This window comes from Bos javanicus, chromosome 8, assembly GCF_032452875.1.
Source record: "Bos javanicus breed banteng chromosome 8, ARS-OSU_banteng_1.0, whole genome shotgun sequence".
Taxonomy (NCBI): Eukaryota; Metazoa; Chordata; class Mammalia; order Artiodactyla; family Bovidae; genus Bos; species Bos javanicus.
This window is the reverse complement of record NC_083875.1, coordinates 103,250,959-103,261,932: the sequence shown is the minus strand read 5'-3', so window position 1 is coordinate 103,261,932 and position 10,974 is coordinate 103,250,959. Positions and strand designations below refer to the sequence as shown.

The 10,974-nt window shown below is 50.3% G+C and overlaps 1 protein-coding gene and 1 long non-coding RNA gene across 2 annotated transcripts; one reads left to right on the top strand and one right to left on the bottom strand.

Moving 5' to 3' along the window:
* Positions 1-317: 317 nt before the first annotated feature.
* LOC133253191 (uncharacterized) lies at positions 318-6,815 on the bottom strand. Its single transcript, XR_009738222.1, has 2 exons — positions 1,306-6,815; positions 318-460 (listed from the first exon to the last, which is right to left on the bottom strand). It is a non-coding gene; the product is annotated as an uncharacterized LOC133253191 (long non-coding RNA).
* An 874-nt stretch (positions 6,816-7,689) lies between these two features.
* On the top strand, positions 7,690-10,858 carry HDHD3 (haloacid dehalogenase like hydrolase domain containing 3). The gene is made up of 2 exons (XM_061426593.1): positions 7,690-7,877; positions 9,391-10,858. The coding sequence occupies exon 2, from the start codon at positions 9,556-9,558 to the stop codon at positions 10,309-10,311; it is 756 nt and encodes a 251-aa protein (XP_061282577.1). The 5' UTR covers positions 7,690-7,877; positions 9,391-9,555; the 3' UTR covers positions 10,312-10,858.
* Positions 10,859-10,974: the final 116 nt, after the last annotated feature.

Genomic DNA, 10,974 nt, shown 5'->3' with positions numbered 1-10,974 from the left:
AGAAGGGCTTGGAACATTAAGGGAGAGAGGGCAGTTGATTCTTGGACCCTAAGAAGCTCTGGAAAGCTGGAGTTCTCTGGCAGCAGAGGTGGGCACACAGGCCTAGATTGACCCCCTGGGTTTAGAGTTGACATTTGCTGCAATTCCACTGGAAAGCGATCCCCACACAGGCCAGTGGTTGCCAGGCTGCCTGAGGTCTGCTGTTGTTCTCTGAGCCATAAACCTGGAGAAGAATTACTCATTAACAAGCAGAAAAGAATTAATTCATTAACAAGCAGGAACGCTGCCGAAGGATCGAAATTCAGAAGCAAAGAGAATTCCTGACTGTTGGCGATGGCACCACCAAAAAGGCTCTTTATTGCAGAGATATTTCTTGAGAAGGTCTGCTTTGTGCCCACGCACAATACCGGGTCCTGGGGATATATAGCAGGACAGACTTCAGCTTGTCTCTGTGTGGAATCTACACAAGGGAACCAGGGTGACAGATGCCAAGAAGAAAACAGACAAATAAGGCAGTTACAGATGGTAATAGTGCTTCCAGGGAGAGAAAGGGTCTGAGACAGAATAATAGATGATGGGCCTCGCTTGAGAAGCCCTTCCTGAGATTGAGGGGCAAGGAAAGGCCTTTAACAAGAGGAGAGGGAAGCGGATGTCAGAAGCTGTGAGAATGACGGCAGAGTGTGCAGGTTCCTGCAACAGCAGGAACCCCATCGTGGGAACCAGATGAGGAAGAAGGTGGGTGACAGCACCGGAGGTTGGAAAGGTAGATCCCACACTTTGTAGGAAGCTTGGTTTCTGTTTTGCATCTGATAGAAAGCCATCTGAAGGGTCTTAACCAGGCGTTATACGTGTTCATGTTCCCCCATTCTGCTGCTTTGAAAAAAAACGGAGGGGTGAGCCAGAACCAGCCTGGTTGGGAGGCTGCTGCAGACCCCAGGGAACCATGCCAGTGGCCTGGACCAGGGTGGTGGCAGTGGAGAGCAAAGGAAGCGGAATGTGCTCAGGATACATTCTGAAGACCAAATAAGCAGGCTTTGCCAATGCTTTCCTGTTGGGGAATTGAGGCAGGGAACGAGATGCCTTCATGGGTTTCTGGCTTGAGAAACAGGTCTCTCTTGGTTCTTCTAAGGGGATGCGATGTCATGTTCCCCACTCCCAAGTGAAAGTTCAGGCCCAGCTAAGGAGGGGCTAGTTCCTAAGTCCACCTGCCTGTCTGCAGAGTTACAGAGAATCCCAACTCTAGAGCCAAAGCAAGACTATTTTGGATGTTAAAGCAGTACAACCTATTTTAAAATTTAGAAATACCTGAGTTAGAGGCAGCTCCCCTCTGACTCCTGGTGCTCTTCCCCAGAGCTGTGGCCACCTCATTCTGTACTCAGCATTTGGGACGTGAAGAATCACCTTGAGACTGAAAACATGAGAGATGAGCCTCTGATGGGTCTCAGAGCTTGGACCATGCCAGAACCTTGCACCACCTTCATTTCTGTGCCCCCCCGGCCCTGAACTCGTTGCTGATTAGTGTGGAAGGGAACATTCTTCAAGGCCATCCCACACTCATCATTGCCAAGCTGAGAGGGAGCCCAGCTCTGTTCTAGGCACAAGGAGATGGGAGGCAGACACGCTCTTTAGGTACAAACCATTCTCAGAAAGCAAATAACTGTGTCCTGAGCCCCCAGGAGTTAACATTGAGCAGAGTGATGATGGGGCTCGCTGAGGAGAATGAATAGGCAGACCTGTTACCACTGATGTAGTGACAGGTGCTGTGAAGGCCACCAGGTATGAAGGATCAGAAAACACTTCCCTGAGGTCTGACATTTAAACCTAGACCTAGAAAGCAAGCAGCCAAGCTGACACATGTTTAGGGACAATCATTCCCAGCAGAAGGGATCCTGGGGCCAAAGTGAGCTGGATGGCTGGGGGCTGGAACACAGAAAAGGTTTTTAATGGGTTTTTAAAAAATCTTTTTCATTTCCTAAATTATGAAAATATGATAACACATTTACAGGAGACTTGGAAAATACAGTACAAAGTTAAGATTTTTATTTGGAATTTCAGTTTATAGAAGCATTTTGACAGCACTGTGGCAAAGCACAAATAAGATATGTGGCCTAGACTGAGTGGTGACTGTGGGGATGGAGAAGAGGAGATTTAGGACTTAGGTGAGAGGTCAAGGGCGAACTTGGCTTGAGCTCCTGGGTGGCTGATAGGCAGGCCATTGACTGAGGTGAGAAAGCTTGGAAAGGGAGTCCCTAAATTTAGCGTGGGTTTGCAGTGAAGAAGCTCTGTGTGTTTATGTTCATATGACTCTCAAGGAGGCTCAACAAGTTTATGGCAGAAGTGGGTCTACAACCCCAGTCACCAACAACAGCAGAGCTGGGATTTGAAATCACATAGCCCAACTCGAAGGCCTCTACCCTTACCCACTCTGCCATACCACCTCCCAATAAACAGTAACAAAATTATAGCTCTAACACTGATGCTCTTAGTAGCTCTAGTAACCTGCACATCCAGGGGCTGAGCTGCCTTCAGGCATGTGGTCTATGTGAGTGGCGCCCTCTGGAGTCAAGACTTAGCACCTGAGGTACCTAATTTTATCCTTGGGCCGAGAACGCAGCTCTCACAAGCAGCCAGGCTTATTCTCAGATTTCCAGGTATCTGGTGAGCATTAAGGGCCTCTCTCAACACAATATGATTTTCTTATTTCCCTCTCAAGACGTGCCAGCTTGGATGGTAGCTTGTCCCTTAATGAGGCATCCCGCAGACCACCACAAATAACCAACACATTCCTTCATCCTCACTTTTCATTTCACTAAGGTCCCTCAAACTACCTCAGTGGGCATACAGTTGAGGTCTCCCAAAACAACAAGCATTTAAACCAGACATTTTACAACCGACTTCCCAACTAGGGAAAGGGGAGTCCTGACCTTGCCCCGTGTGGACTCTGCCAGTTCCACACATTAGGGCCACTCACTTGCAGCACCCCATATTCTGCCTTGTTCTGGGTGCTCTTGGTGGCAAGTGACAGATACAGTCTCTCCTGGAAGCCTGTATCCCTTCCTATCTCTCATCTGTGTTTTTCTCAGCTTGCCTTTATTCTAATGTGGGTTTTTGCCACTTGACGGCAGCAAGGTCCTTGTCTGTGAAAGTCATTCAGTCATGTCTGACTCTGCGATCCCATGGACTGTAGCCTGCCAGGCTCCTCTGTCCATGGAAGTCTCCAGGCAAGTATACTGGAGTGGATTGCCATGCCCGTCTCCAGGGGATCTTACCTGATCCAGGGATCGAACCTGGGTCTCCTGCACTGCAGGCAGATTCTTTACCATCTGAGCCACCAGGGGAGATGGTCCTTAATCCTTTCTATCCCAGTATTCACGTAGCAGATCTCTGGAGGTCTCTTATTGGTCCTACTTGGGTCACACGACCAGCCTCAGTTTAGTCCCTGTGAACAATGGCAAGGGAGATGTGGCATGGAGATGTAAGGCTGGTAGGATCTCAGAGCTTTTGCACCTGTGGTTGTCTCCTTTGCCTGGAATGCTTTTTACCTAAACTTTAAAGGCTGTCTCCTTTTTCATTGTTAAGATCTTGGTTTAAATGTCATGGCCTCAGAAAAGTCTGCTTTGACATCAGATTTAGTCATTCCCCAGTTACTGTGTATTAGTCAGGATTCATGTTCAGTAATTATAACAAAAGCCAAAATAATGATAGCTTAAGATGGAAATGTGTTTCTGAGTAGTCTGGGCTATATGGTCAGCTATATGGTGTGGGGGGTTATGGCCCCTGCCTTGTTCTGTCATCAACACATCTTGGCTTCCATCTCATGATCACAGTTGGTGGATCCATTTCCAACCATCAAGCCCTCTTTCAGTCAGCAGAAAGAGGAGATGAGCAAGTAGAGGGCATGACACCTTCACAAGGGCACAACCCGAACGTTTCACACGTCATTTGCCCTTGTCTGAACTTAGTCCCATGGCTACACCTAGTTGTATAAGAAAGGCTGGAAAAGAGTCTGATGGGGCAGCCCTGTGCTCAGCTAAAACTTGGAGATTCAATTACTAAGGAAGATGGAGAGATGGATATGGGGACAAATGGCCATCCCCACCACATGGAGTTTTTGTAATGACAGACACAGTGGCCAGAATATCAAAGAAGTCCTTAGAGACCATCAGGTTAAACACTAATTCAGTAGATGAGAGACAGACTCAGAGAGGGGACTTGTCCAAGTTCACACAAGCCGGTGTTAGACCAAGGCTGGATCCATATCTCCTAACTCCAAGCCCACAGTGCTCAAAACTAGAGGAGGGATTGCAAGGTGTAGAGGAGAGGGATTGCGTAGGACTTTATCTTTTATGTATTGTCTTAGCTTCAAGTACCTTTTTGTCTTCATGTATTATGTCCAACAAGAATATATTCATATGTTATTCATGTAAGTGAACACTTGGCCAATATACATGAAAAAGTATTATCTTCACTACTTAACAGAGAAAATCAAATTAAAACCATAATGAGATGCCACCATATATTCATCAAAATGCCAAAAATTTAAAAAAACATAGACTGCCAATTTTTGAGAATGTGGAGCAAGTGGAACTCTCCAGCATGATTGGTACAACCATTTCAGAAAACTGGCCCCATCTACTGAAACGACATACACATACCTATGGCCTAGTGATTCTACATCTAGGGATTTACGCAACAGAAATATGTATGCATGTGACCAAAAACATGTGTTCAAGGATATCCATAGAGGGCACTACCCTGGTGGTCCACTGGCTAAGACTCTGCACTCCCAACACAGGGAGTCCAAGTTTGATCCCTGGTCAGGGAGCTATATCCTGCATGCCACAACTAAAGATCACCCATGCCACCGCAAAGATCTTGAGTGCCACAACTAAGACCTGGCAAAGCCAAATAAAGGTCTCTCCTGGCAGTCCAGCGATAAGACTCCAGGCTTCCACTACAGGGGTCCCGGATGCAATCCCTGGTTGGGGAACTAGATTCCATATGCTGCTGCATGGTGTGACCAAAAAAAAAACAGCCAGTATTGTGACATGCCAGGTGTCTCCAGGAGCAATCACTAGGCCAGAATCCACACAGGGGAGATGAAAGAATGAAACCATCTAGGAATTCCTGTCATCTGCCTTAGGGAGGAAACTGTATCAATGACATGGACCTATTTTTGAACTGGGTAATTAAAAAAAAAAATTTATTTCAAAATGGCAGGACTTATCATTGGCTTTCCTGTGACTCTCAAGGCTCCCTTCTCTGCTAAAAAACTTACCTGAGCCAAGCTCTCCCTTGCTGGCCAAGGTCTGTGACTCTGAACTTTGTATTTCCTCCCAGGCCTGAGACCAATGAGGGTGAGGCAGTTCTGAATAAAATCAACAGAGCAGCCTTGGAATACAGAGGGATGTTTTGTTTGAAAACAAAAAACGAAGTAGAGGGAAGAAAGGAATAAAATCGCATGCATGTTTGTGTGCTAGAAAATGGTCTGTTAGCATAAAAACCCAAACTGCAGCAATCCCTGGGAAGTGGTTGGACAATGGAGAGGCCGTTGCTTTTGCTCAGCTGTACTTATCCTTAATCTTCGCTTGGTTGCCCTTCAGATCTTTGCTCCCTGCCTAACTGGTTCATCCAAAGAAGTCTCCTGTCACTGTTCATGGAACCACTGTTTTCTGCCTCCGTACCTCTTACCACCTGTGAGATCTTGTTTATTTACTTGATTTTTTTCTGCCTGCCCCTGTTCCTTGAAGGCAGAAACCCTGTCTTGTTTCTCATTGTATATATCCTCAGTGAAGAACAGGGTGTCAGACATAGAGCAGATAACGTCAGCGCAAAGTTAGTGCCCTCAATAAGCAGTTAGTGAATGAATGAGGTTGGGCTGTTGCTTTGTATTTTAAAGATTTTTGAGATGAGCATGACTACTTTTGAAGTAGGAGATACATGGGCTCCTGGGCCAAACAGCTGATGTTCGTAAAGTGGAATGACACTGAAATTTTATCCTCAGCCAGATGAGAACAATGCCTGATTCCCTTCATCCACCAAAATGGAAGAAATGAACTAGCAGTGGGGAATTTGTTAAACAGAAATGGAAAAGTGGGTTTTTTTTTACTGCTAACAACCAAGGGAAGTGAAGGAATGAGTAAACGGCTATAAAACGCCCAAGAATAGGCCTGGAATAGTCCAGCGATTCTAGTTTTACTCTAGCCGTTTCTAGTGCACACAACTAGACTTCCTTCACAAATTTAATTCTTTAATCACTCTCTGACTATCTGTGAATTCTATCCTGCACCTGGCATTCTTTTCCCCTACACACCCTTGTAACTCCCTTGGCATTCTTTATTTCAAAAAGGTTACCAGCCAATAACCTCTTTGACGACCAGACTCAAATGTTATGGCCATTTTAAAACTTTGCAGAAAAGAGAATGCAAGATTGTCACTGCTTTGAACCGTATCACATACCCGTGAGCAAAGCCTAGACTATAAGACCTCTCCCTTTTCCCCAGGGAAGGGGAAACATTATCTGAGGCATTAGCCTGCTGCATGCCTTCTGCCTGGCAAAGAAATAAAGCTATGCTTTCTCTTTCCTCCAAAACTGTCTCTGTATTTCTATCAGGCATCACTGCAGTGCACAGACACCTAAGATTTTGACTTCTTTTTTCATCAAAAAAAAAAAAAAAAATCAGGTTTCTACAGAGGGCTCTACCCTCAGCAAATTGTCTTGGGTTAAGTCAAGTTTTCAACAGAACGCAATTCTCTCCGAGTACCGATTGGGGACTCAAGACCAGAGAGGGGCAGCACCTTGCCCAAGTTTACCCAGCACTCACCAAGCCAGACCAGGACAGAAATCCCCTCCTCCCAATCAGCCTGGGCACCTGGGGGGAGGGGGGCTCCGAAACCAAGGCAGGCGGAGAAGGAACTTCGGAGGGGCGGGTGGGGAGCGGAATGAGCGGGGAGACCACAGAGTGTAAATGAGAGGGACCGTGAGGCCGACTGGGCTAGGATGGGGAGGCCAGGAGCACGCAGGGAGGGCCTAAAGCGATCAAGCTGATTGGTGCGGTGCGGGACCTGGAACCGAGAGGGTGTGGGGTCTTACGAAGGGGCAGAGAAGGTCATGGAAGGGAAGAGGAGGGCAGCGAAGGGTGGTGAGGGCTGGTGACTAGAGCGCCGTATACAGTGAGGTGAAGGTGCCGCCGGAACAAGCGGAGAAGCAGCAGATGGGAAGCGGTGTGGGCGGGGAGAGGCGGAGGGACGTGGCGGGGAGAGGCGGAGGGGCGGGGAGAGGCGGAGGGGCGTGGCGGGGAGAGGCGGAGGGGCGGGGAGAGGCGGAGGGGTGGGGAGAGGCGGAGGGGCGGGGCGGAGAGGCGTAAGAAGAGGAGGAGGCAGGGCGGGGAGAAGTGGAGGAGGCGGGGCGAAGAGGCGGTGGAGGCGGAGGATGTGGGGCGGAGAGAGGCGGGAGGGCGGGGCGGTGAGGCGGGGGCGGAGGGCCGGAAGAAGCGGAGGAGGCCGGGCGGAGGCGGAGACAGGCGGCGGAGGCGGAGACAGGCGGCGGAGGCGGAGACAGGCGGCGGAGGCGGAGACAGGCGGCGGAGGCGGAGACAGGCGGCGGAGGCGGAGACAGGCGGCGGAGGAGGCGGAGAGACGTGGTGAGGGGAAGAGAGGAGGAGGAAGCGGAGGAGGCGGGGCGGAGGAGGCGGAGGGGCCGAGGAGTTGGAGGGGGCGGAGGGGGCCGAGGGGGCGGAAAGAGGAGAGACGGAGGAGCAGGAGGAGGTCTAGGATTCGCCAGAAAAGGGGCACCGCCGAGCGTCTGCGGCTTCTCCCTTCTCCCTAGCGGCTGTGCGGCTGCAGCTTCCTTCCTGACCTACTTCCCCGTGAGGCAGGTAGGTCGTGGTCCCCGGGACTGGCGCCACAGGTTCCGCTGCATACCTCAGGCGTAGATAGGTCGCCCTAGGGCAGGCTACCTGGAATTTGCCGCCACCGAGTCCTGGAAATGGGAAGGGAGGTGAGCAATTTAGGCCGGCAGCCAGAAGCCCCAACTCCGGCTTCCAGAAATGGAAAATGCTGTGCCAGTGGTTCCTTGCCTGACTCTGGATGAGTTCTCGACCCTCTCTGGGCCTTCATCTACCCACCTGCCACGTGGGAGTATCTTTGGACGGGTCTCCCTAAGCTCCAGACTGAAATTTCGTTGCCAAACTTCCTTTAAGGGTTGTGTCCCCAGATTCACCAGGCTGGTCTGTCCTTCAGCAACGACTTAGCTGCACTTTGAACTCTGGCCCCTTAGGTTTCTACTGAACAGGTTGGGTGTCTGGAATCGGCTCTGGGCAAGAAGCTGCCTCCAGCCTATAGATTTTAGGCTGAGAAATTTGTTTTCTGTGCACTGAGTCAGGAACCTGTCACTGGCTCTCCACCCAGGCAGGCATTATATCTGGGGCTCAGGGAGGTTTTAAGACGGGCAGGACCAGGCTGCTCTATCCTGCCTTTGCCCTGAGCTGTAGAGGTTCACCAAAATCAGATTCTTGAATACTCCAAGTACGTCTAAGCAGTGGAAGGAAGTACTGAACAGAGGATCTGGAGGTTTGGGTTCTAGTCCTGGCAGTGCTGCTGACTGGCTGTGACCTTAGGCAAATATCTATCCCTCTCTGGCTCAGTCTTTCCCCTTGATTAAGGGGTTGATCAGATGGTTTGCTAAGACTCTACTGTTTTTCACATTCCCAACAATAGTAATAACAGTCAAAATAATTGTTACCTTATCTTGACCTACAAGGCCCTGGGCTTCCCTGGATGCTCCTATGGTAAAGAATCTGCCTGCAATGCAGGAGACCTGGGTTTGATCCCTGGGTTGGGAAGATCCCCTGGAGGAGGGCATAGTAACCCACTCCTCTATTCTTGCCTGGAGAATCCCCATGGACAGAGGAGCCTGGCAGGCTACAGTCCATGGGGTCTCAAAGAGTTGGACACAACTGAACGACTATGCACAACACAGCACATTTGCTGATTCGGCCTTCTCAAATTGCCAGTGAAACTACACTTGCTTAGGAATTTCCCCGCAAACAAAGTCTAAATCAGGTTTCTGGATTGATATCCTCATGGTACCTGCTGCCTTCCTTCTTTATGTGATAGCTGTATCCCTGTTCTTTAATGCCTGTGAATGTCACGAGGGCTACAAGTCTGTCCCTTTCCTAGCATATAGCACATAATAGGTGGAAGGAACGGAGATATCTTATTTGGTGCAGCAGTCATGTGAGGTTGAGTCACTCTGCTCTCCTTACACATGAGGAGACAGCATCAGAGACACTCCGGGTCTCACAGTGAGTTGGCAGCATCAGAATTTGAACCCATTCTGTCTCTGACTCCAAAGCCTGAACTTCCACCTCACTTGCCCTTTCATTCCAGGATTTTCTGCTGTGAAGCCATTACCTAAGTGCCAGCAGATCTAACCCACAAAGCCTGGAAAGAGAAGACCATCAGGTTGGGTGAGGGTGGTCTCGTCTAGCTCAACCTCCTGGGACCTGAGGAAGGGGCTGACCTAGGGTGGACTGGCCCCCCTCCTGCAGACCCATGGCACACCGGCTACAGTTACGACTGCTGACATGGGACGTGAAAGACACGCTGCTCAGGCTCCGCCACCCTGTGGGAGTGGAATATGCCACTAAGGCCCGGGCCCACGGGCTGGAGGTGGAAGCCACAGCCCTGGGACAGGCCTTCAAGCAGGCGTACAAGGCTCAGAGCCAGAGCTTCCCCAACTATGGCCTGGGCCACGGCCTCACCTCCCGCCAGTGGTGGCTGGATTTGGTCCAGCAGACCTTCCACCAGGCTGGTGTTCGGGATGCCCAGGCTGTGGCCCCCATCGCTGAGCAGCTGTACAAGGACTTCAGCAGTCCTAGCACCTGGCAGGTGTTGGAGGGGGCTGAGGCTACCCTTAGGGGGTGCCGAAAACGAGGCCTGAAGCTGGCAGTGGTCTCCAACTTTGACCAACGCCTAGAGGACATCCTGGAAGGTGTTGGCCTGCGGGAACACTTCGACTTTGTGCTGACCTCTGAGGCTGCCGGCTGGCCCAAGCCCGACCCCCGTATTTTCCATGAGGCCTTGCACCTTGCTCAGGTGGAACCAGCGGTGGGAGCCCATATTGGGGACAGTTACCAACGTGATTACAAGGGAGCACGGGCTGTAGGCATGCACAGCTTCCTGGTGGCTGGCCCCGAGCCTTTGGACCCTGCGGTCAAGGATTCTGTACCCCAGGAACACTTTCTCCCCTCACTGTCCCATCTCCTGCCTGCCCTTGACTACCTGGAGGGCTCCCTGGCAAGGCTTTGAGTCTGGTGAGGGAAGTGGCCGGGGCCAACAAACACTGGAGACAGGGAGCCCTTTTCTTCCCAAGATCTGGCCTTTGCCCCTCCCCCTGCAGCCTCAATAACACGTTCTGACTATAAAGCCTTAAGTGCACCTTTCAGCCCTGCCCCACCAACCAGCTCCTGGTCTCTGAGAGGATTCATTCATCACACCCGTGTCCCTTTTCCACCGCGAGTCCCCCTCACCTCCAACAAGATTCATGAGAGCCCAACTAGCTTCAAAACCAGCACTTTCAAACTTTCTTTTAGCAGCAGGGCCTTTTGTCATGGGAGTACTTATGTGGAACCCCAACATGCAAAACAGGAAAAGTGAGAAATTGCTAGGGTTGAAGCAGAGGTCCTGGGGTCCTTCTCCCATTCATGAAGTCTCTGTGATTCTCCCCCTGGGAAGCCTAGAGATCAGAGGAGCTTAGTTAGGTAACCAGGACACTAAGCTGAGCTGTGAGGATGCTGCCCTCTAGGACTGCATAGTCTGAAGGGCAAACTTAATTAAAAAAATTTTTTTAATTGTGCCGTGTGGCTTGTGGGATCTTACTTAGTTCCTTGACTACGGATCGAACCCCGGGTCTTCAGAGAATTCCCTGAAGGAAGTTTTAGACAAGGAACACACCGATTGCAGCTGATGTAG

Bases quoted from the DNA above. Each gene is read 5' to 3' on its own strand.
- HDHD3 (XM_061426593.1), top strand. From the start codon at position 9,556: ATGGCACACCGGCTACAGTTACGACTGCTGACATGGGACGTGAAAGAC.